This window comes from Onychostoma macrolepis, chromosome 16 (genome assembly GCF_012432095.1).
Source record: "Onychostoma macrolepis isolate SWU-2019 chromosome 16, ASM1243209v1, whole genome shotgun sequence".
Classification (NCBI taxonomy): Eukaryota; Metazoa; Chordata; class Actinopteri; order Cypriniformes; family Cyprinidae; genus Onychostoma; species Onychostoma macrolepis.
Genome location: NC_081170.1, coordinates 31,750,374 through 31,777,250, shown reverse-complemented (window position 1 = coordinate 31,777,250; position 26,877 = coordinate 31,750,374). Strand labels below are relative to the sequence as shown.

At 35.1% G+C, this 26,877-nt stretch overlaps 2 protein-coding genes across 4 annotated transcripts; one reads left to right on the top strand and one right to left on the bottom strand.

The window, feature by feature from the left end:
* The first annotated feature begins 2,479 nt into the window (after window positions 1-2,479).
* On the top strand, window positions 2,480-13,323 carry csf3r (colony stimulating factor 3 receptor). Its single transcript, XM_058745707.1, has 16 exons — window positions 2,480-2,682; window positions 3,096-3,164; window positions 3,463-3,762; window positions 4,130-4,247; window positions 4,819-4,994; window positions 5,835-5,992; window positions 6,084-6,246; window positions 8,524-8,588; window positions 8,722-8,920; window positions 9,020-9,211; window positions 10,177-10,275; window positions 10,374-10,520; window positions 10,649-10,783; window positions 11,350-11,443; window positions 11,526-11,607; window positions 11,721-13,323. The coding sequence occupies exons 2-16, from the start codon at window positions 3,107-3,109 to the stop codon at window positions 12,201-12,203; spliced, it is 2,469 nt and encodes an 822-aa protein (XP_058601690.1). The 5' UTR covers window positions 2,480-2,682; window positions 3,096-3,106; the 3' UTR covers window positions 12,204-13,323.
* A 1,390-nt stretch (window positions 13,324-14,713) lies between these two features.
* LOC131522445 (cytochrome b5 reductase 4) lies at window positions 14,714-25,901 on the bottom strand. Of its 3 annotated transcripts, none has more exons than XM_058747939.1 (17): window positions 25,648-25,901; window positions 24,756-24,874; window positions 24,483-24,636; window positions 23,695-23,795; window positions 23,007-23,091; window positions 22,691-22,726; window positions 22,493-22,565; window positions 22,035-22,092; window positions 21,828-21,921; window positions 21,687-21,719; window positions 21,269-21,391; window positions 19,862-20,002; window positions 19,601-19,750; window positions 19,012-19,162; window positions 16,611-16,697; window positions 16,107-16,268; window positions 14,714-15,969 (listed from the first exon to the last, which is right to left on the bottom strand). In XM_058747939.1, exons 1-17 carry the CDS (start codon window positions 25,757-25,759, stop codon window positions 15,915-15,917), a joined length of 1,734 nt encoding a protein of 577 aa, XP_058603922.1. In that variant the 5' UTR covers window positions 25,760-25,901; the 3' UTR covers window positions 14,714-15,914. The 3 variants fall into 3 exon arrangements, with proteins under 3 accessions (XP_058603922.1, XP_058603923.1, XP_058603924.1); XM_058747940.1 differs by having other exon boundaries at window positions 24,756-24,815; window positions 25,648-25,882; XM_058747941.1 differs by having other exon boundaries at window positions 24,756-24,915; window positions 25,648-25,782.
* Between the last annotated feature and the right edge of the window lie 976 nt (window positions 25,902-26,877).

Here is a 26,877-nt window from a genome sequence, read left to right as displayed (position 1 = left end):
AATGAGAAAATAATGTTTCCTCTCTGTCTCTGCATTCATATAATATAAATGAATATCACAATTCATAATGTTTCTTTTGAAGGTTTCTTAGATGTTTGATGTTGTCTTGTAAAGAGGACATGAAAGATTGAGAAAATCTGCACCTTCCGCTTTTGACATTGTGCAACAACACTGCAGATTTCACAATAATGGAAGACGAGGTGATTTTGGATTTTGTTTATTATCATTTTCAACATCTTGTATGTAATAATATTTCAAGAACACAATTAAAGATAAATAACCAAGATTTGTGTACCAGTGTGTGGTCTGAGGCAAGGATGGGCGATATAAGAAGTTATAAAGATATTCAAAGTTTTTGCAAGCACAAACCAAGATAGAAATGACTCCAACAATTCTCTAAAAGAAAAAAAAAAAAACAGCATCAGCTACTGCTTCAAGTTCCTGGAAGCAATTCGAGAGAAAGGCAAAAACACGTACAAATAAGAAAAATACACGGAACTACATAAATGGAAAAGGAGAAATTGGCAACCTCATTTGTGTTCACAGGCATATTAAATTGTGCAGCTGAAGCAACATGCCAGAAAGTGACAAAAGAAATCACTATAAATATAATAACTGCTCTCTAGCAGGCGGGCTGCGAAGAACCACAGGCAATTAGCCCCTGCGAGGAGCAGAAATGCTGGGCGGCAGTCACACAGAAGAGAAGGCCTTTATGTGAGCCGCTGATAAGCAGAGAATGGAGCAGAACTTTAATACTGTGGGTTTGCTTGAGTTTGCTGTGTGCGCTCTGAGATTGGAAGAACGCTATACCTCCGAACTGGATTGCATTGGTTTGACCCAATTGTATGTTGTAATAAGTAGCAGAATAAACTGGACAGCAGCTGAATTAACTCACCAACTCTGTAGAAATCATATATGGGCCTGTTACCATATTATTATTATTATTATTATAACATTAACACATACTGTACCATTACAGCATAACAACAAACCAACCAATGTGAGAATTGCAGTAACTAAGTTTATTTGGAGACAAGTCTGTCTGGCAGTTATACAATTATTTCAATTAATTACATGATAAGCTTATTAATTCAAGGAATAGTTCACCCACAAATTAAACTTTGCTAAAAATAGGCCATCCAAGGTGTAGATGACTTATTCACTGCAGAGGACCGATTGGTGAGCAAGTAATGTAATGCAAAATTTCTCAAAATCTGTTCAGATGAACAAACACATCTATATTTTTGAAGGCCATATATATGTTTTATTTATTTATTAATTTATTTAGGTGAAGTATTCCTTTAATCAAATTAATATCATATGAATGATTAGCTGTACATGGAATGAGCTCAAAAATATCATATGAGCCCTCAAATGAAGATTGTGGCCAATGAGTAAAGTACTGAACGGAAAAGTAACTGTCAGTTTATAGTAGTAAAGTTTGTTCTATTTCCATATCAGTGCACATAAGTCCATCAGTTGCACAGCAATCAAGTTTGGCAGTCTGTCTGAGGTCGACTCAAGGTGTCTTCTCACAGAACGTGTTCAGTCTATATGTGCTATTTTATTTGGCCACACTTTATATTAGGTGGCCTTAACTACTATGTACTTATTTTTTGATGTAAGTACAATGTAATTATTGTGTTCATACTGTATTGCAAAACACTGTTGCTGCTATTGAGGTGGGATACGGGTAAGGTTACGGACAGGTTTGGTGGTATGGGTAGGTTTAGGGGTGGGTTAAGGTGTAAGCGATGGGTCAACAGAGTAATTATAAATGTAATCACAGATGTAACTACATACAGGTCTTTTTAAAAATATAATGTAAAAACATGTATGTACACAATAAGTGCATTGTATCAAATGATTGATTTAAATGTAAGTGCATTGTAGTTAAGGCCACCTAATATAAAGAGGGACCTTTTACTTTAAATTAGTCTATGTACATATGTCATTTTTGTCATTATCTTGCAATCATGAAGAGTTACTTAAAAAAGAGCACTGTGTTCTTTGATTAATCAATCCATGTGTAACGTGTCTGCCTGTCCTAGTCCCCGTTTTCCTTATTTGGTTTAGTTCCGTTCCTTGTTAATTAATTATCTGTCATTGTCCCCACCTGAGTTGTATTATGTTGTTTGCTCTTTTGTTCCCTTTCCTTTAAAAGTCCTCAGTTCTCCCTTTGTGTTTGTCCGTTCTTGACGATGTTACTAAGTTAATAAAGGGAAAAGTGCGTTGAAGCCGTTTCATTCTCTCGTCATTCATTTAAGTTTGGGTTTTCTCACGCCACAACCACAACCTGTAACACCATGCTTATACAAAATAATTTTTTTCACAAATAATTGTATTAAATATCCTCAAATTGTTGAAGTTTCCTCACAAGTAAGAGTACAAATTGTGAGCAGAAACGGACACAAGTGTACGAGGGTTTCACAAGAGTTTGACATTTCCTGCTTCAGTTAGTACTTGTGGTTCAGTATGGTACGTACGAAATGCCACAGAAGGACTGACAGGAGTGGCTCTTTAGTCAGAGCAGAGAAATCATTCTCAGAACAGAAGCAGCATTTTTATTTATTTTTTTGTTTTTTTCAGAGAAAAGCTCAACGGCGCACCAGACCTCGCTGGACAGTAATTTACACAAGTTTAAATGTGCCCAGAGAACCTACAGATGCAGAACACGTTAAAGTATGTATTTTATTCATGTTTATGTTTTCACCTTAAATTCAATAATCTCTAACACTTCAGAATAACTGTTATTAACAAGTCATTTATACACATGCTTTAAACAGTTTGTGTACTTTCGAAGAAAATATTTAAATCAAATTTGAATTACTTTTCTGAATTAACTATTTCAATTGTACATTGTTGGTCAATAATAAAGCATTATAATGTTTATTATGTTATTGTTGAATGTTATGTTACTGCGTAATTTCTCTGTTTTGACTGAAAATGGTCTTCTAGATTTCTTAGCATTTTCATTTTAGTTTCATCCCCCACTTACTCTCTTTTTACAAAGTTTCAGATCACACATTAGAAACCAAAGGTTTTGTCATTTTTCTGAAATGGTAACAAGATTTTGCATTCTTTCTTTTTTTCAGTCGTCATAACCATGGCATCCGTCTGGCTTGTGCTTGTGCTGTGGATATTTGTTAATGCCTTGATAAAAGGTGAATCAACATTTTTACAAATCTCATTATATAAGTCTATCTATCTATTGATATAGATATACTTTTTTTTTTTTTTTTCTGATGTCACGCAAGTATTACCCACACATTTTGAAACCGGTTTGTTGGAGGATGTTGTCGGGAACATGTCACGCAATGCCAAGTCACAAGACTTGTGTGGATTGATGTGTTGCTTGCTAGTTTATTATTAGAGCCCAATTTCTTTAGCTGAATTTGCTGATGAGTGTGATTTAAACCATTGATTCTTGATGTTAAAATCCCACACATTTATTATCTGCAGTGATTCCAGCGTCATCATGTGCTAAGATTCACACTCCTGCTTCAGTGGTGCTCGCTGGTTCACCCGTGTCAGTGTCCTGCTCCATTGAGGATGACTGCCCGCTGACCAAAGGCAAAGACTTTCGTGTGGCATGGAAAATTAACAACCATTTTGTCCCCAGCCATCTCTCTTACCAGGAGAGTAACAGGACGTATGGTGTAATCATCCCTACTCTACCAGACGCAGGCGCATTCATTGCTTGCGCTGTGTGTGAACAGGAAAACTGCCAAATGGTCAATGGAGTGCAAGTGAAAGCGGGATGTGAGGATCTTTTATATGATTATAATTTATTACTAACTATGTTACTAACTACTAAATAACTAACTACAGTCATAGAGCTTAATCAGGATCCATATTTAATATATTATGTCAATGAAAACAAGGCTTTGAGGGGTAGATGTTGGTGCTGATTGTTCAACCAGCAAAACATATATTTAACAGACTGTATTTCCATCATTATTATCTTTGTTTCCGTTTACACGGTACCAGCTCTGAATAAAGTCAGTTTCACATAGTTTATCTACAGAATATGACATTTTCAAAAATGTAATAATGTAGACTATTCACTTCGTATTCCAAGCCAAAGTTCACATGACTTCTGCTTTTCCTTTTTTTTTTTTTTTTTAAGATCCTCCATCCGTTCCTAAAAACCTGAGCTGCACTTTGAAAAGCAGACTGCTGTGTCAGTGGGATCCTGGTCAGAAAATGACAAATCTTCCTACAAACTATACACTTCAAATATTTAGGTATTAATTTCTGCTGATATTTTCAGAAATGCAGCTTGTTGATGGATCAATCTCTTTAAAAATTCACATTTCATTCAATGAAAGGAAAGAATACCCCCCCCCCCCCCCCCCCTTTTTTATTTTGCATGAAGAAAAGTTGATTTTAGGATTATTGATAGTTTTTACTTGAAATTTTCATGACAATTAAGTACATTTCTCCTGACAAATATACCTCACCATAGTGTATCTAGATGTTTTAATTTTGAGTTTTTGTCTAAATGCTGTTTCCCAATACGTTCTAATTTATTATTATTATTATTATTATTATTATTATTAAACTAGAGTAAATCAAGATCAACAAATTTCACCATGATGTTTAAATGAAAAAATATTTACAAAAATAACATTTGACATTTTGGGGGGAAATGTTTTTATTTGTCATGTTTACAATGTAATAGTGAACAAGTACAATATAATTATTATTATTTTTGAGAATATTACTAGGGCATTGTGACTTTGTGGGATTAATTGTTATGCTCATAGTAAATTAAATTTGATTGGTGATTGGTAATTATTTATTTTTTTTTTTCAGGGTCATGTCAAAAAAGGTTAAATGTAATCAATATTTGATCCCTCCTGGAGCGCATTTCTTCTTGATTCCACGGGAATCGTATGCTTTATTATCAGAGGTGGAGATAAATGTGACAGCGGTGAATGTCTTGGGGAACGCCTCCTCTGAAACCCTGAAGCTGATCCCAATGGAAACAGGTAAGAAGAGCAATGAGCTTTATTCTATCTATCAAGAATTAAGAACTTATGTGGAATTTATGTGGAAGAGAAATCTTTACTTTTATTCAGTTTTTATTTTTAATCAGATTATTCAATTGCTGAATGTGTAAATATGAATTAATATAGAGGATAATTGTTATTTGAATATGAATATAACACAATAGAATGAATTGAAATGGAATGAAAGTTTTCATTTTGTGCACCATAATGAATAAATAGGCTACTTAATTTGTTTGCTCTTATTGAAAATGGAGCAAAACAACATTGTCATTATAGAAATAATTCCCATCTGCCTTATTAGGGGAAAAAGTACATTGTTTTCAAAATACTACATAATCAATAGATTTAAATGTTTCTAAATTAAATTTATTTCCAATTTCAAAATGTTTGTTTAAAAAAGTATCTGACGATAGTAATATCGACATTTTTCTAACGTGTGTTAAATAACAATTAGTCAAAATGAATTATGTATTATTTTGTTGGACTAATAAAGTCAGAAGTTTTTTCGAATTGCAGTTCAGGAAATTCCTCTTCATGTCATTCCATTTCAAATTCCAGTTTAATAGTCATTTTAATCTGACTATATTTCAATTTCAGGGTCTAATTCAATTGCACTGTATCTTAAATTTGGTAATTTTGGTAATGCAATACTGCTTGTTGCCGCAACAGTCGAATTCTGTCTGAAGAAGACCATTCATAATCATCTTTTCAAAATCTTTCTTTCATGGAAAAATATAACATTACAGTTGTTAATAATCGTAAGTGGCCCTAAAGGTTATTGGCTTGTATGTGCTTTTCAGTTCATGTATTGTATTTCAGCCATGTTCGACCCTCCGGAGATTAACAGGATTGAAGCAGATGTGTTGGGCTGCTTAAATTACAGCTGGAGTCTTGCAGAATCTCAGCAATGGTTGACGGCTGCCATCAGTTTAGAGTTGAGATTGAAAACAGCAAACAACCAGCGAGACAAAGAGTTGGTAAGTGATTGCTTTTCACAAGAATGTTTGTCTAAAACTGCACTGTTTGTAAGTCTTTCACAAAGTGTCTTAAATAATCATTCTGTTACAGATTTTGCTCTTCACAAAAAAACAAGGAAGCAAAATAACTGTATGTGACCTTTTTCATGGGACAAATTACAGCACCACAATGCGAGCGAAGTATAGTTCATTGAGTAAATGGAGTGAATGGAGTGAATGGAGTGATCCGAAGATAGCAACCACACTTATGAAGGGTAAGAAGTTACTATCTAACTAGTTTAGAATAGGGAACACTTATTCACTATTAACTATGACTTTTCCCTCAATAAATTTCTAATTTGCTGCTTATTAATAGTTAGTGCGGTAGTTGTTAAGTTTAGGTATTGGGTAGGATTAGGGATGTAGAATAAGGTCATGTAGAATAAAGCATTAATATGTGCTTAATTACTACTAATAAATGGCTAATATTCTAGTAATATGCATGCTAATAAGCAACTAGTTAAGAGACCCTAAAATAAAGTGTTACCGGATCATTTCTCACTGTTGACTAGTTGCTTATTAGCATGCATTTTACTAGCACAATGGCTGTTTATTAGTACTTATAAAGCACATATTAATGCCTTATTCTGCAAGACCATATTTTAGATTCAATAATCCACCCCATTCCTAAACTAACAACTACCTTACTAACTATTAATAAGCAGAAAAATATGAGTTTATTGAGGCAAAAGTCAAAGTTAAAAGTAAATACTGAGAATTGGTCCCCAAACTAGGTCATGGTTTCCCAAACATTTTCACAGAGGAAAAGCAGGGGCTTCATGAGTTCACTGAAAGCTAAGAATTACTCAAATCATAAAAATGTGAATTAAAATAAATAAGACTGCAATCAAAATAAAATTGAAATTGCGATATGTCTTGATTTGAGCATAAATTTCAAATCTGAAATGGTTTTGATTTAGTCTCATGCACTGTGTTTATATATATATATATATTTAATTTTAAAGTACGATTTACTTAAAATTTGTAAATTGTATTATTAAGGTGGTAATATATTTCTTTATTATTATTATTATTATTATTATTATTATTATTATTATTATTATTATTATTATTATTATTATTATTATTATTATTATCATCATCATCATCACTCAGAGTTGGCAGTCGTGGCCTAATGGTGAGAGAGTCGGACTTGTAATCCAAAGGTTGCAGGTTCGAGTCTCAGGTCCTGCAGGGATTGTAGGTGGGGGGAGTGAATGTCCAGCGCTCTCTCCACCCTCAATACCACGACTGAGGTGAGATCCTTGATAAATGGCTGCCCACTGCTCCGTGTGTGCGTGTGCGTGTGCGTGCACTGGGATGGGTTAAACGCAGAGCACAAAGTCTGAGTATGGGTCACCATACTTGGCCACATGACACTTCACTCACTTAAATGTGTGAACAAACACCTTTAAATATCAACTATTTTCATTTGCTTCAGAGAGCGTGACAAAATGTGTGTCAAAATGCTATGGCACACACATTTAATGTACTCTTGATTATAAAACAAGACCAGTTACCCTAATCTCCACCTAAACTCGTAACCTAAAGGTTGCGAGTTCGAGTCTCAGGTCCGGCAGGAATTGTAGGTGGGGGGAGTGAATGTCCAGCACTCTCTTCCACCTTCAATACCACGACTGAGGTGAGACCCTTGAGCAAGGTACCGAACCCCCAACTGCTCCCCGGGCACCACAGCATAAATGGCTGCCCACTGCTCCGGGTGTGTGTTCACTGCTGTGTGTGTGTGTGTGTTCACTGCTGTATGTGTGCACTTTGGATGGGTTAATTGCAGAGTACAAATTCCGAGTATGGGTAACCATACTTGACCACACGTCACTTCACTTCAGAGACGCACATATTGGGTTTCCTTGTTTTATGGGGACATTCTCATATCTGCCCTACCCATCACATCGCTATTTTAGGTTTTCAAAAAATAAATAAATAAAATAAAATAAACTTAATTCTTTATTATTTATAATCAACATTTACTAGCATTATCCTTGTGGGTCCCCATAATGTAGGGTATACCAGGATACACACACTTGTTGGGTTTCCATGTTTTTTGGGGGACATTCCAAAGATGTAATGATTTTTTTACTGTTCAAACTATATTTTATATCCCTTTACCCTACCCCTCACACAAAACTTTCTGCATTTTTAGATTTTCAAAAAAACAACAACTTCATTCTGTATGATTTATAAGCTTGTTTCTGCATGGGACAAATTGTTTCTGCAAAAAAAATGTCCCCACAAGGACAAGGATTTTGGATATGGCCCTCATAACGTAGCGTATACCTGAGCACCCCACACACACACACATAGTAATAGTCACAGAATTGTCCTGAGATGAAGACAGTAAGTATTTCAGCAAATGTTTTGTCTTGAAACCTATACAACAATATTTATTTCGCCACTTCTGAAGTCTTCTATTAAACAAAACATAATTATCTGTGCAAAAAATATTAAATAGTTGTTATCTTTTCATTTATCAGCCCCGACTGGCAGCCTGGACACATGGCTTAAAGTGGATGATCAGAATGCACAGCTCTACTGGAAGGTGAGAGTCATTCTGACAGTCCTGACACAACTTGGAAAATGGCTTATATATTATAGGTTTACAGTGTGTGTGTGTGTGTGCATGTGTGTGTGTGTGTAACTTTCCCTTTCTCCTCTCTGTTATCTTATTTTAGCCCTCAAAAAATTTCCATGCCAACGGCTGGAATTTGTTCTACACTGTCGAATCAAAGAAACCGAAAAAGACTTTGTGTGTTACACAAGAAAGCCACTGCTTTTTCAATCTCACCGAGAAGGTAGAAAAGGTTTACCTGAGAGCCACTAACCCAGTGGCAAGCTCGGATCATACCGAAGTACCGGTGTATCGGAACAAAGGTATTTGATTGCTGGAAGTGTGATATTTCAGACAGATGTATCACAGTGTATTAGCAGTGAAATTCTGATGTTTGATGACTTCTTATTGTGTTGTTTTAGGGCTGGGCTCTGTCTCTAATTTCAGTGTTCATCCCCAGTCAGAGACGTCTGTGCTGATCGTGTGGGAGGGACCACCACCGTCCCTCCATGTCACAGGATACGTGCTTGAGTGGAGATCTCTATGTGAGAAGCCAGCAGCTCCCCTGTCCTTTACTCTGATGGACAAAAACCTCTCCAGTACCATACTAACAGGTGTTTATTATTGATAATAATTGATAATAACTGAGCAGCAAATCAACATATTAGAATGATTTCTGAAGAATCATGTGACAGTGAAGACTGGAATTAAGATTGTTTTTTTGTTTTTTTTTTCACAAAGAAAAACAATATATATTAAAAAACGAAAACAGTTATTTTGAAATGTTAATAATATTTCAAAATATTACTGTTTTTACTGTATTTATGATCAAATAAATACAGCCTTGCTCAGCATAAGAGACTTCTTTGAAAAAAAAAAAAAAGGACAACATCTTTTCTTATATATACTGTAAATGTTTGGTCTTTATATTAGGTGGCCTTAACTATAAGTAAATTGCATTTAAATTAATCATTTGGTACAATGCACTTATTGTGTACATGCATATTTTTACATTGTACTTATATTTTTAAAAATACCTGCATATAATTACATCTGTAATTAATTTCTGTAATTACATTTATAATTACACTGTTCACCCATCCCTTACACCTTAACCCACCCTTAAACCTACCCTTACCACCAAACCTGTCCCTAACCTTACCCCCACCTCAATAGCAGCAATAGTGTTTTGAAATATAATATGACCACAATAAGTACACTGTACTTATATTTTGATGTAAGTACATAGTAGTTAAGGCCACCTAATATAAAGTGGGACCAAATTTTTTTTTTTTTTTTTCCAAACTTTGTACTTTAATAATAACGATGGAAAACAACTGTCAAATTGGATCTTTGGAGCATAATGAGTGAAGTTCAGTTTCTCCTGATCTCTTATGGTATACACTACAGTAATGATTTGGAACATATTTTGACATGAGAAAAATGTTTAAGTCATTTAGTACTTTAAAAGCCACTAAAATGACTTTAAAGTCATCTGGTACTTAATGTTTTATTTTCTTAAGTGTTGTTCACAAAGTGCATGCATATCTAATTATGGCTATTTTATTTCAAATTTCAGGGTTAAGGCCTTACAAACCCTGTGAGATGTCTATTTATCCCAAATATGATAAAGGGATTGGAAGTCCACACACTTTAGTGGCATACAGCAGTCAGAAAGGTGCGTAGTGCTTGAAAATCAGCAGTGGATATCTGCGGGTAATGATACAATACTTCCATCTAGTGGGCTCAGACTTACATTTTCATGTATTATTACAGCACCCTCTGTGGCACCAGAGTTGAATGTTATGGAAATCAGTCATTCATATGTCAAACTACACTGGGATGAAATCCCCCTCGATCAGAGAAATGGGATCATTCAACAATATACCGTTTACTTTTGGAATGAGACGAACAATATCGAAGGTATTCAATGATTTATAGTCGATAACAGATTTTTTGGATGAAAGATTTCAAATGTTTTTTTTTTTTAATTATTATTATTGTTGTTGTTGTTGTTATTATTAACCATAATGTTTCTATTCTGTCTCAAGTTATAAAGACTCAGGAGACCAGCATTGTGGTGAGAGATCTTCAACCACTTACCAAATATGAAGCCCTTTTGTCGGTTCATACAATGGGTGGAAGTATAAACGGATCAGTTGTGGCCCTGGCAACTGGACATATTGGTGAATATTTATCTTTTTACATGATCATACATGTCTGTGCATGTGCGAGTATTCTTTTATAAAATACATATCATCACTGCTTTGTTTCCCATTAAATTCCCATAAAATTCAGCCTTGATGAGCATATGAGACTTCTTCAAAAACATTAAAAACTTACTGACGTCAAACTTTTGAACGGTGGTGTACACATTTTATGGTGCACATATATAGGTGTATGCGAGACAAATAGTAGTGTGTAATTGCCAAATAAGATTTTAATGACAACCTACAAATCATAACCACTGAATTTTCATACTTTCATAGTAACCGATAAAGTACGCTTAGTCGTGCATGAGTGTAATATAAATACATTAATTGACATACTACATCTTGCATTTTGATTTTAAAATTTGATCTTTTGTGAATAAGATGGAAAAGCAAAGTTTCCATTGGTCGTACACCAGAATCTCAGCAAATGCAGTTCACCAGATACATTATTTTGACTTTTACTAGAGGGAAAGTATGAATATTCAGACAGTGAATGTCTTTCATTATTGGTTTGACAGATTATTGAAAATATTTTTCAGATGGTATTGAGATGGTGCTGTTTGTTATCCCAGCATGCATTGGGTTATCACTTCTCGTCATCATTGTGTTTGCCTATTTTGGGAAACATAAACGGTGAGCATCCACAGGCTTGTTATTCTTGTGTATTAAGGCCAGAAAAAATGAATATCATTACATTTCTCTCTGTTTTTCATAGGGTGAAGATGTTTTTATGGCCTATAATTCCTGATCCTGCCAACAGCAGCATTAAGAGGTGGACCACCACCGATTCAGTGCAGGTATGATTATCATTTTCATCAATATTTGGAATAGATTTCGATAGTTAATAATCAAATGGCTTTAAAAGTCAAACTGCTTAATAAATTTGTATCTTAACATGATTTTGTCCAAGGGCATGCCTCCCTTTAAAGAAGACAAGGAGCCCGTGTTGGTGTATCTGTCCCACTTCAGTCTTCTTGATCTGGATGAGAAGGAGCCGTTCAAGAGTGATTATGTCAAGGAGAACCAGTGGTCACACAACATCGACACTCGTGATGACAGTCATTCCTCATTCCAGACCTGTGTCAGATACGATTCGGAGCACGACAGGGATTCTGTCCCTTATGCCACAGTTGTTTTCGGTGGTCCGTATCAAAACCATTCATCCTGTCCTCCAGCCTACGTTCGCTCTGAGTCCACACAGCCTCTGTTAGGAGCGGACGACCCTGGCAGCCCCCCACCGTATGAGAATGTGTCACCAAGCGGCAGTGTTTCCAAAGTACACCTGTTCACTACATTCCCTAAGAATTCCACTGAGAACGAGGAGAATGAAGAAATTTGGGAAGAATTTCCTATGCTCAGATCTTTAGAGATCAGGGATACTGATCATATCTAAACTCCGATTCATCCAGTTCCTGTTAATGTGCTTCTTTTTAAGGATGTGTGTGTGTGTCGCATTTTGAGTTTGAGTATATACAGAAACATACAAAAGGATACATTCAAACCACAGCTGAATGTGGCCTAAACCTGACTGATCTGGCTCACATGACAGATCTCTTTTTAAAAGCAATCAGCAAAAAATTTGGTTACACTTTATTTTGACAGTCCACTCAAGACATTCTACTAACTAGAAGTAACTTTGTAACCACATGTCAACTAATTCTCATTAATTTGCAACTACATGTCTACTAACTCTTAGAGCAGACTGTTAGGTTAGCATAGTCAGTATGTTGTATGTTGTGGACCCATCAAAATAAAGTGTTAGAAGATATTAAGTAGACAGTCTACTAATACTCTAATGAATGCTGGTTGACATGTAGTTGCAACGTTACTTACTGTTAGTAGAATGTCTAAAGTGGACTATCGAAATAATGTGTTACCAAAAACTCATGATTAACTTTCTGCAGTATTGTCAGGATTAAACAGACCACTGGTATGACAATGAATGGGAGAAAATGGTACTCCCATTATGGCAGCTCTACTAGGTCCCACCTTCTCCAAGTAAGAGAGCCAATCAGCAAAATCACTGCCTGGTCTTTATGTGAAACTTATCTCAAGAAATCACATAGACACATTTTTTGTCGTGCTGCCCTTCCAAGTTCATTCTTTCAATGTGCCTATAAGTCCATTCTTGTGTCATTAGCATTGAGAAACTGTAGCAAATTTATGCAGCATTTAAAAAATAATGCTACATGATATCCAGTGTAGTGGGTTGAAAGGAGCACATTTCTGTGGAGGTATAAGACGAAAAAAAAAAAAAAGCTTACCAACACATCGTTACTTTTTGTATGTAAATTTTTTGGGTGTATTTTTAACTCCACATTCAGCATGTTTTTGGTGTATAAAAGAGACTGTTCATTTACAATGTTATCTTATATTTGCCACATGTTATACATTCACCTCTTGGAATCTTTTTTTTCTTCTTTTTAGAATTTTAAAAGAATACAGTTTGTGGTTACATCTGGCAATGTAACAACACTTCCTCTGGAAAGGACAAAATAAAAGAGTTAAATGTTTTCTCCATTCATAATTTTATACCGGAACATCTAAAAAGTCTTTTCTTGAAGCTCAGCATGGCCTCAGTGAGCTTTATAAAGGTGATGCTGCCTTACAAGCCAGCATGAAAAGTGCAGTCCAGAGTGTTTAGCTTCATGACTTCAATTTCTTGTACTAAATATAAAGAATTAATTGTCTTGCAGCTGTTTCAAGGCAATGTCAATTAGTTCTGCAGTATAATAGGGAATTCGATTTTTTTGGTTTGTTTTTTGCATTGCTGAATGATTAGTGTTTTAAACAAATTGGCTGTGACTGGTTCAGTGACTCATAGTCACTTGTTTCATTCCTGAATTAATCAGTGGTTTGAACAAATTGGTTGAATAAATGATTCACTCACTCATAGAGACAGTTATTTGTAATCTACAGAAAGAGTCAAAAATCTGAAAATTCCCCACCATTAGAAGACTAAGAAGACTAGCACTCTTGTCTGGAACATGAGTGGAACGATACAAACAATGCTGTTGAACCAGAGCCCCTATATCAGCACACCTGGAATTTGTCCAATCACATTCAAGGGCTGAAACTGTTGTCTAGCTATTAAAAAAAGTCCTTGTTACACATTAGATGTACATACTATAATATATACAGTATATATATATATATATAATATGCATAGTTACATGCAACTAACCCTAAACCAAACCCTCATCCTAACCTTTACCGTATAGTAAATACATGTAGTTAATTATAATTACTCAGTACTGTATAATTACAATGTAACAAGGAAACGTGAAATAGGGTGAAAAAAAAAAAAATGATTCATCAGACTGATGTGAGTTTGTGAGTCATCTTGAATAATTCATTAAAAGAACCAGCCTCTTAGAAATATGGTTGGTCCCAGTTTATATTAGGTGGCCTTAACTACTATGTGCTTACATTTAAATTAATCATTTGGTACAATGCACTTATTGTGTACATACATGTTTTTACATTGTACTTATATGTTTAAAAATACCTATATGTAATTAATTTCTGTAATTACATTTATAATTACACTGTTCACCCATCCCTTGCACCTTAACCCACCCTTAAACCTACCTATACCACCAAACCTGTCCATAACCTTACCCGTATCCCACCTCAATAGCAGCAATAGCGTTTTGCAATACAATATGAATACAATAAGTACATTGTACTTATTTTTTGATGTAAGTACATAGTAGTTAAGGCCACCTAATATAAAGTGTGGCCATGTGGTTTTATTAATTTTAGTACACTTTTCAGTTAAGTGGAAAAGTGTGAGCTTGATTTAATATATTTTGTTGTTTTTGTGCACTGATATCGTCTTATCTGAATCAGGAGAGAAATATGCACAGATCAAATATTGTTCACAAGCAAAAACAAGCAACAGGAAATTATGATTTTTATTATTTAACTGGAGGGAGCACATTGTCGAAGTTACAGTTTAAAGTTAAAGTTATTTCTTACAAACATGCAGCTCTTTTAATTGACAGAGTTCTGATGTTTTTTTTAATCATCAGTTTGGATTCTCATTCTGACGGCACCCATTCACTGCAGTGGATCCAATGGTGAGCAAATGGTTTAATGCTTTTCCAAATCTGTTCAGACGAAGATAAAATCACATCTGACTTTAAATGTTCATTTTTGGGAGAACTACTTTAATTACATTAAAAGCATGAATATACTACATATTACATTGCATTTTATTTCATGATTTCACTGATTGGAATAAATCGTCCTCTATTATTCGCCGCTGTTAATAACATTACCATCTTCTTGCAAGTGAGAAAACTTGTTTCAGACTACAAGACTGCAGTTAGCAGCAGAAATCAAAACTGGAGGTGTATCAAGACACAAACACAATTTTTTGTTTTTTTTTGTTTTAACTATTTAATTCAATTTCTTGCTGCTTACAGCTTAGTGCCACATCCCATCTTCCCCTTGAATGCGGGCACTGCTAGAGCGACCCTGTTAAAAGTTCTCTGTTGGAAGCCATCAGTGGTTGACCAGTCAAATAACTATCGGTTTTTACAGTCAATCATATTTCAGAGCTTTCTTCAAGAAATAAATATTTGGACTGCAATGTATCAAACACATAATATCCAAAGTATCATGCAATAAACAGTGCATGAGGATACATTTCCAGAGCAACCTGGTTTGCTGGTATAACAAAGTGCTTTGCTATAATAGTTTTTTACCCAATTAAACGTTTAATCCCCCTCTAAACTGACATCAGGGCTGTGATACAAGTTGACAGATTTCAGCTGAGACACAACAGCACTAGAGGCACAAAATGTACATTTCTGTAGGGAACTTGCATTCCAGGTAGATAATTTACCGTATTAGAATATTATCTGTACACACACACTGAGAAACCTTATTAATTCAGTAGATGAGCATTTCCAAACAGCAATAGCTATACTTGTAAAGTAACCCACCTCTTGCATCCTGATTTACGGACCATTTCAATTTGCTATATAGAGACACAGCAAAAAAATTGTTTGTTTTGACTGGAAAGTGCATTTTATATGCATAGAGATAGTCTGCAAGTATGTGTATGTGAAATCCATCTTTCACTTCAAAGTCCCAATCAGCCCTGAAAAATGTGAATTTCCTCTTCACTGAAGTCCAGCTGTCTGACCAACCTGTGAGAAACAGTGACGACATTTATATATATACAAAATTTTAAAAAATCAATACATTAACCAAACAATAAAAAAATGGATCAAGCAGCTTCAGATATATCAAATGTATATATGTAAGCCATTAAAACATGACTCACTGCACTGCTAACTCTGTGAATCCAGTTGGGCCACACACACACACTAAACATTTGGAGTCTTCTGGTCTCTCCAGAAAGTTTTGCAGCATACAAGCATCTATCCGCCCTCTTCTGCCTTTCCATGAGTCTGTAGGCTCCGACAGAACGTACTCCACCTCAAACCTAAGATACATGACAGTTAGGATGCTGCCTAATGACAGTCTGAATTGAATCAACACTGAATCTGAATTGAGTTGAATAATGACACTATTGTAGAGCTGCTTTACAGTTGAAATGGAATTCTTTTTAAAATTGATGAAGTTTGCAACATTAACACTGTTATTTTCCTGTTTATTACAGTTAGGCTACTTTGAAACAATTTGTATTGTATAAAGCACTATATAAATACTTCACAGTAGACAGTGAGGCAGTTAAATAAATAAATACTGCATGGATTCCCACTGAGATCACTGTACTGTAATTCAAAGATGTGACATTCCTGATATATAATGCGATAAATGATACCTTTCCTCTTTTGAACAAAGTTCATCCAGCTCAGAGCACCAAAGTATGTCTCTTTCCTGACGGTTAAAGAACATCAGCTTGGTTTTTCTGAAATGACAACCATAAAAAAAATATTATTGTTCTTGTTATTTTGATTAGTCAACTAATTTAATTCTACAGTTAATTTATCAATTATTTTCTGATTCATCTTAGTTAACATACCAAAAAATAATAACTAACTTCTACCAATAATCTCCAACCAATCATTTTATTCCAATTTATTCCATTTTTCTTTACAAATTAATCATTTAAATAAATACATACATAAATTCCCAAGAATTAAAAGGCATCTATCAGTAATACAAATGCCAATGATGGCTGCTTTAACACTGCTTGGCAGTGACAGCTGCATTTGATTGTAGGCGTCTTCCAAGTTTTCTTCATTCAGCAGATTAAAATAGCAGCTTTAATACAAATCTGTATGAACGAACAATTTAAGTCACAACCATACTCAGGTAACCGTAGTGACAGTATCAAAGATGGCAATGTCCATATCAACGGGAAGCTTTATCACAACTGACAGTATTTGATTAAATGAATGACTCCAAATGCGGTATGAGTTCCTCCATCAGATCTTTTAAACAACCAACAATGGCTTTAAAAGCTTTGTAACTGAGTACAGAGAGTATGTGTGAGCCGCACCTCACAACTTGCACCTGTTGAATCTTTGAGTAAACTGTGAGTAAACTAAACCTCTCACGATTAACACTGGACTGATCAGTACAGTGTGGCTTTTAGATTACATGACTTGGCAGACAACTACCTGTTCAGATTTCACAGTGACTTTAACGTGATGAACCACAACTAAGGTTATACTGCTAGGACACCAGGGTAACTGACCTTATACCAGGGGTCCACGATATTTCATTTTTGCCGATATCCAATATGCTGATATTTTTCAACTCATTTTTGCCGATATAGTTCCTTTTGTTGGGAAACTCCTGTGCAGATTATATATATATATATATATATATATATATATATATATATATATATATTTTTTTTTTTTGCATTTTAGTTAGTTTTTAACAAAATTACTTGTAAAAAAAAAAATAAAAATGAAGTTAATGAAGTTATTTATAGAAACAACTATAAATCAATCGTTGCATTGGCAGCGGCTATTTACACTAAGTGAAAATAGCATATTTTCTTAGCGATAGATGCTATTTACACTATGTTAAAATAGCTAGATTTTCTGCTATATTATACTACTTATTGCAAATAGTGGCAATTATCTGCACCTCAGTGTTGTAGTATATTATAAAACAGTATGCAATAACTCATTGAGTGTAAAGCCCTCCTTTACACCTACCCTAACCTAACCCTACCCGATACTTTATTTTCAACTTTTTGATAATTTCCTTAATTTTTATTGAAAATAAATGCTCTTCTGATGTGATCTGAAATTTGAAAAGGGAGAAAAAAAAAAAAAAAGTTAGCCAAAAGGCAGATTTGAACCCAGGTCTCAAAATGAGCACAAAACACGTTTTACCATCAGCGCCACTAGAGTTGACGACTGTAAACCGTCTTTTATAATGCCGACAAGCCCAATCACATGTTAGTGGGCGGAGTTAGCGTAAATAGCCTCTGCCAACAAGGCGGGCTATTTGCACTTAGTTTTTTTTTCCACACAGATGCAGTGGTAACCTTAACATTTGATTTGAAGATTTAACATTTGTTGATGGTCTAAAGCAAAAGAGTTGTAAAAAATCCTTTAGAGCTCTTTGTATTTAAGTTTTCATTATCTGTTTGAAAAAACAAAACCTATTACATATTAATGAAACATTCTGACCTTTAAATTAAAACATACTTATGATTTTGACACAAATTACTGCTTCATTTAAATCAGAAACACAATCTTAATGTTATTTGTGTATTTTACTTTCATTTTATTACAAACAGGCCAACAATACCCCCCCAAGAGAATAAAACTGGATGGGCATTAGGACCCAGGGGAGACTTGTTGTTGTTGCTGCTACACACGCTAGTGACTGTTTACTCTATCACATACCAGACACGTCATTCTGTATGCACATTCTCAGATTAAATACGGCGATCCAAAACAGTGAATCTAATCACCACTCAGGCAAAATTTAGCTTCAAGAATGACCACACTGCTGACGCGATCGTACCACCAACACACCCTGAGCACATTCAAGTTATTTGTCTTGATAATTACATTTTAAGCCATTATCGGTCGATTCCAATAATGTTCCAATAATATTGTGCATGCCTGCATTATACATTGATTAAAACCACCTTGACACCAGCAAAAGCGATTGCAAAATTTGCTTTTCGATTGGGGACTTAAATAGTGCATGTTGTTTGTTGTGTTTTTTTTTCAGATTTGTACAGAGCAGACCTGATTGAGGCGAGGTCCTGAAGAGCCAGCCGCATAAGACGGGCCATGGGTGTGAAACCCGTGCCGGCCGCTAACATGTAGAGATGAGTGACATCACGCAGGATTCGCATAGTGAAGGATCCCCCCGGACCGCCTACTGACAGAGAGGATCCTGGAACCAGAAACAAGACAGGAGCTAGTAAGGTTTGATTGTGATTCAACGCAATTCCAGTTTTCATGATTACTATTTGTTTTTTACTATTAATTACTAAGTACTATTTATTTGCGCTTTTGTTCTTTCTGTATGTGCAAAACAAGGTTGTGAGCCATGAGCTGAGAATGCTTTTTAGCTTTAATTCAAAATTGAACTGAGATACCAAACAGGGACTGTACATTTGAGTTTTAATTAAAAAAGTTGATAATTAAAGTGAACTAAAATTCAAAGAAATCCATATAACCTTAATAAGTGTAATTATAGTTTTAGAGATCTTGCAAACAGGTTTACTGACAAGGGTGGGGTTCAAATTCCAGCTCATGAATTGCATGGTGAAAAATCATGTAATACTGTTTCCTTCTTTAAAAAAAAAAATAGACATGGGAAGTTACAAACCAATAGGGAGGTTGGTGAGATGTGAGGTCAACAATCCATCAGGATAGATCTTTATCATGAGATGTAAGTCTGAGCCCATTTCAGCACTAGATTGTGAGGGAGGTATTAGTGTCTGATCCACTGCTGTGTAAGGTTTCACAACATCTGTACCTGCTCACCAAACAAAAAAACAGCCTGTTGAACACCCCATAAAACCGTCACCTTCCATCGATTCTCTTTAGATCAGCAGAGCATGTGCTGTGTGACAAAGTGACGCATTACCCTGGAGAGAAGTTTTGAGGTAGACGTGTCTCCCCACAGGAACCTGCATGTGTGACCCTGGTGGAAGTTGTAATCGCAAGACCTGTGTGTCATGTGTGACGTCCGTTTTTGAAACCAACACACATTCCCTGTAGAAGAGCTCTGTGATGAAACAAATGTTATTAAACATTACTATTATTATTCATTTATGTTTTACCAAGCTATTTATTTCAGAGACCTACAGTAGAAGCCAAAAATATTACAACAATAACAAATTTCATATAAAATTATAGAAAAATGCAAAATACATGCAAGGAGGAAATTACGTAAGTGGGGAAATGCAATAACTAGCTCAATGTTCAATGGTAATAAGGTTTGTAATTTTAGAGTTTAAGTGTATTCAAGGGGCAGCAGATACAAAGACCTTTCCAAACTCAGTCCTTGTTTTAGGCACTGATGCACATAATACATGCCTCTATTTTAAGTAGTCATGTACATTTGATTGAATATGAACACCTTTAATGGTGAAAATCTTTTTTCCCCTCTATATTTAGAACCAATTCTGAATGTATGAAATATTCCAAAATCAATAGAAATAAACACAACACAAAATTTAATGTAGAAGCACAACAGTAAAACATCAACACAAAAATCTGAATTTGCTTTAGGAATAATGTGTCTTAAATGAATTATTAGGGGTGTAACGGTACGCGTATCGTGTATTGAATGGTTCACGGGCAGTTCCAAATGGAAGTGATCATCCCTATCCCCTTGGTGTGGGGACTTTGGAGTGAGCAGGGCATGTGCGTGTCATTATGTATTAGTTTGGAATACATGGTGTGCGTCAGCAGATGTCGCTGTTTAAATGTCAATAGTCTTTTCATTGTTGTTAGCATAACTGTTGCAAATAAACATACATTTTATATCTTAAAACGTTTTTAAAATATGCTATAAACATAAAAAATAATATATATAAAACTTTTTAAAATGTTTTTTTTTTTTTTATGCGGTTGTCCGTCAGCGAATCTGCTGAGGCACACCGTGCTGCGTTGTCACGGGAACATCCCAGCTGAAGATGAGGAAATTATGTTCCCTTCACCAAGTCCATTCCAAACGAATACATAATGACACGCGCATACCCTGCTCACTCCAAAGTCCCCATGCCAAGGGGATAGGGATGATCACTTACATTTGGAACTGCCCGTGAACCGTTTGATACACGATACGCGTACCGTTACACCACTATTAATTATATACATTTAAAAAAATAATAAGAGCCCAACACAGAGCCTTGTGGTGCCCCTTTACTTCATGTAAAAAATGTAATATCTCAAACATGGTCCTCTATATCTTTATCTTTTCAAAATTAAAAGGCAAATTCTCTGAAATTTAGATATTATTCAGAAAATTTAGATGTTTGTTACTCACCACGATCTTTACACTGAATAAATGTGTCATGGTGTTCTAGAGGTTGCCCCACTTTCGTCCACTTATCTTTGACAGATTTGTGCAGACACACCTGAACTTTTCCTACAGAGTGGGCTGTCTGGACTACAAGCACAGGACAACAGAGAAATACTTCTTTAGAATGAGAAAAATAAGTGATTTGATCATTTCTATTAAGGATATAGTTTAAATAGTAGTACCATGTAAATGCCATAAAATAAAATCGTTATGAATCAGTAGCAAGGTACAGTACACTACACCACAATGGATCACAGTAATATCAGCTTATATCATCACTTTACCATGGTACAGCCACGGTACTTTTTGTACAGATCATTTTCAAAATATTTCTACATTTAATACAAAAAGCATGTCTAATTTAACATACGGTACTACTCACCATCAACACGTCCTTGAACTTCACTGGACAGGCCTAAAAAAGGAACAGTGTTATCAACTATTATAGCATGTTATAACAGATATAGAGCAAAACACAACAATGTTCATGTCTCAGGGGCTGGAGAAGTGAAGAAAGACCCACGCCAGCAGAGAAGGTACGACATCTTCCCTAAGAGCATCTCCACCCGAAGAGCATCATCCTGTAGATCCACCACTGCACAGCCGGCGCTGGGAATCTGGTGAGGGGAAAATAAAATAATGTTTTAATAATTCCTTTTCTTCTTCTTTTATATTTGAGAAAAGACAACCAGATAACCACTGCATTTTATGAAAATGAGTTGACACCAACCTTTCGCTTGGTGTAAACAACAATATTGACAGTTCCATCTGTCTGGAACCAATCATACCTAAACATGAAGAAAAAAAATATAAGAATCAGCCAGTATGGCTTCAATTAGGTGAGGCTGACAAGTTTATTTTCTTTTTTCCTCATTTTTGCCAAGCTTAAATATTTTTCTTTATTCATTCATTAATATAATGCAATCATTTAGTTTTTTTCCTAAAATACTAGTATTTTTAGAGCCCTGTTAGTAAAATCTGTCTGAGCAGTTAAAATAACTCTCTGGTTCACAGAATGAATCTACCTGGGATCAAACATGTAATCTCAACAATACCCGCCAAGACCATTATTCATGCTGCATAACAGAATAAAAAGTCTGAATAAAACACAGACCAGCTGATACTTTACCAAGGAACGAGTTACTCAGTATAATTTTATTATAATCATGCCAAAAAGAAAATGCATACCGAGGGCGATGATCTTTGGCAGGGAGAGGAGTAGGTAAAGGCTCCTGTCTTAAAGGTGGAGGAACAGACAAACCTGGTATAAGGAGTACCACACACACAGAATTACTCCTCATGAATCAAACAAGTAATCAAGTAATAGCATACTCAGCATTCATAACTAGATATCTGCATAGCTGAAGTATGGCTTTGGTGTCATACCGTTCATGAGAGTGCTTTCCGTCTTCTCTGTCTGAGCTGCAGGAACCAAAGAACCATATAACGAGGCATTAAAACAAAAACTTAAATCAACATCAAAAACCATATTTCAGGTTTGGTGCTGAATCGATAGGAATATTTCATTCTATTAACAGTATGTTAATTAGTACAGAAAATATTTCAACTACTGATTATTTCAAGCAAAAACTTGATGTGCAGGCCTTAAGGCAGTATGTTTGTATTTAGAATAAATATATATTATCACAAAATGTATAAATTTCACAGAATTATTTTCTTTTGCCAAAAAATCTGACACAACCTTGAAGAGCAGGGTTGGGCTTCACTGCCATCCTCCCCACCAGACACTCCTTCAGCATAGACTCATAATTCACCCACCGATGGACCTTGGGTGGACAGAATCAGCAATAATAAGTACAGTGTAATAAAGTACTTGTAAAAATTTGCAAGCTATTAGTTTATAGTTAATTCATATCGTTTATAAATGCAAGTCTCTACATTTTTAATACATCAATAGTAAGTGTTTCTAAAATGTTTTCATATACATTACACAAAAATGTGTACCAATTCACTTTATACATAAACATTTCTTTCAATTTCTTTAGTATTAATTAATAACCTTTAATGTTCTCATGAACCATTACTTTGGTTTAAAATCAGACTATCCTCAATGTATATATGTAGATACTCGTATGAAACATTTACACATTAAAAAATAAATAAATGCATGTTTTAATACATGCTGAAATGTAAGAAGCAGCTGTACAACACACAATTAAGTCACCTATGATAAATGTGGAATGCTATTTTATTGATAACATATTCAACAGATTAATTCCATGAATTTAATATTCATATTAAATAAGTATTTGTAAACATTTGTACATATATACAGTCACAGAGTTGTTCAACTCTTTTCACATGAGCAAATTAAAAGGGGTGGAAAACAATGTAACAATACCTTCTGAAACCACTCAGGGAGAATTTACCTGGTCAAACAGGTCAGTGCTATCAATCCCAGCAGCCCTCATTAACTCCTCCTCCCCACCAGGGTGGAAATCCATGTAGGCACTCACGTTATAGACCATACCTACAGAAAACAAACATACAGAGTCATGTGTACATCTGACACATCTTGCATTTCTTGTGCGGATACAAACAGAACTTAAACAATTCACTTATGCTCACCACGGCTGCATTTATTTGATGAACAGCTTTACAATTTAAAATAACTGGTTTTCTGTTTTAAGATATTTTAAATGTATTTCTGTGTTTACATAAGTGCATTTTCAGCATCATTTAGAAATCATTCTAATAAGCTGATTTGCTGTTTAAGAAACATTTCTTCTTCTTATTATCAAAGTTGAAAACAGTTGTGCTGCTTAAAGAATTCATCAAAAATATCTTAATGTGTGTTCCAAAGATGAACGAAGGTCTTCCGGGTTTGGAAAGACATGAGGGTGAGTAATTAAATGACAGAATTTCCATTTTTGGGTGAACTATCCCTTTAATATTTTTGTGGGAACAATGTTTTGTTTTTCAGCGTTTTTTGAACAGAACATTTTTATTTTATTATTATTTTTGCATATTCTAAATGTGTGTATTGATACATTTGATCAATTAAATGTAGCGTTTATGAATAAAACTATATCTTTCTACTGAGTCCAAAATCGAGAAAAATACATTTCCATCGGGTTTCCTTAAATTCACCTCAGCAAGCATAGAAAGCGCTACTGAGATGAGTTGTGCTCATGGTGTGTATATTTTGACATTCTACCTCTAATGCAGGTCCAGCAGTCGCTTCTGGTGTTGTGTTTCTTCAGCTCCTCTTCTGTCACCTCAATCAGTCGACCTCTCAGTCCAGTCAAATCACGTCCACTCTTGGTCAGTCGGATCCAGTCCAGGAGACTGTGACCTGGCTTCAGCGCCACCTGTATTCGTTACACACCGCAGTAAATGCACAGTGCTGTACACACAACTATTATTAGCTATGCTTTTAAATCACTCATTAAATTATTCCTATGACAATTATGTAGTTTAAGGGACCGACCTTATTTCTGGACTTTCCGGTTGGTGCGACTCTCTGCTGGGATCCAGCTGCCGGAAAAGCCTGAGATGGTACATTTAACATCTCTGATGCTTTCAAACAAACCCAGTTCCTGAGAAAACCTGCCCAAGCACGCTAAATATCACTGACCAGATGACAGAACCTGGCAAAACACACTAGATATCACTAATTTGAGCAAATACACTTTAATGTCACTGATCAGAGGAGTTTACTTATGAGGAAGTGTTATGAAATGCGACTTCCTCATTTTGGCAGGTGGGTTTATTTTTTGAGCTATCGAACATGACAGCATGATCCAGTTCGAGATGCTCTAAAAACACATAAACACAGAGAAATGTAACAAGCACTAACGATGATATTGCTGTCACAACATAACCGACAGCAGCTGCAGCACTGTCCTGCTCAAAAAAAAAAAAAAAAACTTCAAAAAAAAAACTGTCGCCAAGATATGGCGTCATGGCGTCCTCTAGCGACCATTCTGATTTCATAATAAAAGACGAATATTATCAGAATTAAATACGAATACTTAAATTTACACACAACGCAAAATTATATTGGTCTGTCAATATGAAAAAAATGCGTGTATATGTGGCAATATTTGCAATATTTACTTTTTATAGTAATCTTTTTTTTTCTAACTACACCGAATAAATGTTCATAAACAAAAATGTGTTATGTGAAATCAATTATATATATATATATATATATATATAATCACTTAAATTAACATAATTTACCACATTTCAGATGATTTTTTTTGTCTGTCATACTTCAAGTTTTTTATTGTTTGAAAGCGCACTAGTACAACTGCTACTGTCTCAACATACATACTATTTCTTATATATCTGGTAATTATTATGTATATAAAACTCACCAGACACAACACTGGATATGACAGAAAGGACAGCTGCAATTGTCCCTCTGTTTGCAGCTCTGTAATCTTCCTCATCACCTTCCTCAAAGTCCTCATCATCTTCCTTTAGCATTCCAGTGATGTAACTTTTACGATCAGTGGTTTCAGAAATTATTACACATAATTATCAATTTGATAAAGTACATTGCTCTATGGCATTTTGAGAGGGGGCACAAACTGACGGGCATGACTTTTATTAATAGCTAATCTGTTTAATCCCGCCAACAGGAACTAGTAGAGGTTATACTGAATGACATAGAATTTCATAGGAAGAGTTTACATTTCAAAATAAAAGTGTACCATTTTAAGAATGTTTCTGTTCATAATTCTGCACAAATGCAATTTTAATTTACAGAGAAACCTCACACATCATCTAATGTCCCTCCACCTTTCCTCAAACACTCATTTTTTTGGATGAATGCCTAATAACTCAGACTCACAGTATAGCATTGGTCTCAAACTCAGTTCCTGGAGGGCCACAGCTCTGCACAGTTTTGCTCCAACCCTAATCACCTGCAGTATAGCAAGGATGCAGAAATGGTTTTGATGAAAACATGCTTTAAATACACAAGTGTACATTTTGCAGTGCTTGTCAAAAATGCATTGGGCAAAACATTAATTTGAATAAATTATTTGATTAAAGGAACACTCCACTTTTTTGGAAATAGGCTCATTCTCCAACTCCCCTAGAGTTAATAAGTTGAGTTTTACCCTTTTGGAATCTATTCAGCTGATCTCTGGATCTGGCGATAGCACTTTTAGCATAGTTTAGCATAGATCATTGAATCCGATAAGACCAGTAGCATCGCATTCAAAAATGACCAATGTGTTTTGATATTTTTCCTATTTAAAACTCGACTCTTCTGTAGTTCTAACGTGTACTAAGACCGGCGGAAAATGAAAAGTTGTGATTTTGTAGTCTGATATGATTAGGAACTATACTCCCATTCCGGCATAATAATCAAGGAAGTTTGCTGCCATAACATGGCCGCAGCAGGCGCAGTGATATCACACAGCGCATGTGGAAATAGATATATAGTATGTACATTTCCTGAAGGAAAACTCAACTTAATAACTCCGGGGAAGTTGGAGAATGAGCCTATTTCCAAAAAAAAGTGGAGTGTTCCTTTAACTGATGCACAACTAAAAATGTCTTGAACTAGACTTTGTGAGATGAGTTTAACTGCACCC

Coding starts and splice junctions, on each gene's coding strand:
- csf3r (XM_058745707.1), top strand. CDS start 3,107: ATGGCATCCGTCTGGCTTGTGCTTGTGCTGTGGATATTTGTTAATGCC. Junction 4,995..5,834: donor GCTGATCCCAATGGAAACAG/GTAAGAAGAGCA, acceptor ATTGTATTTCAG/CCATGTTCGACCCTCCGGAG. Junction 10,276..10,373: donor GGCATACAGCAGTCAGAAAG/GTGCGTAGTGCT, acceptor GTATTATTACAG/CACCCTCTGTGGCACCAGAG.
- LOC131522445 (XM_058747939.1), bottom strand. CDS start 25,759: ATGCTAAAGGAAGATGATGAGGACTTTGAGGAAGGTGATGAGGAAGAT. Junction 24,875..25,647: donor CATATCCAGTGTTGTGTCTG/GTGAGTTTTATA, acceptor GTGCTTGGGCAG/GTTTTCTCAGGAACTGGGTT. Junction 21,392..21,686: donor AGTTCAAGGACGTGTTGATG/GTGAGTAGTACC, acceptor CTGTGCTTGTAG/TCCAGACAGCCCACTCTGTA.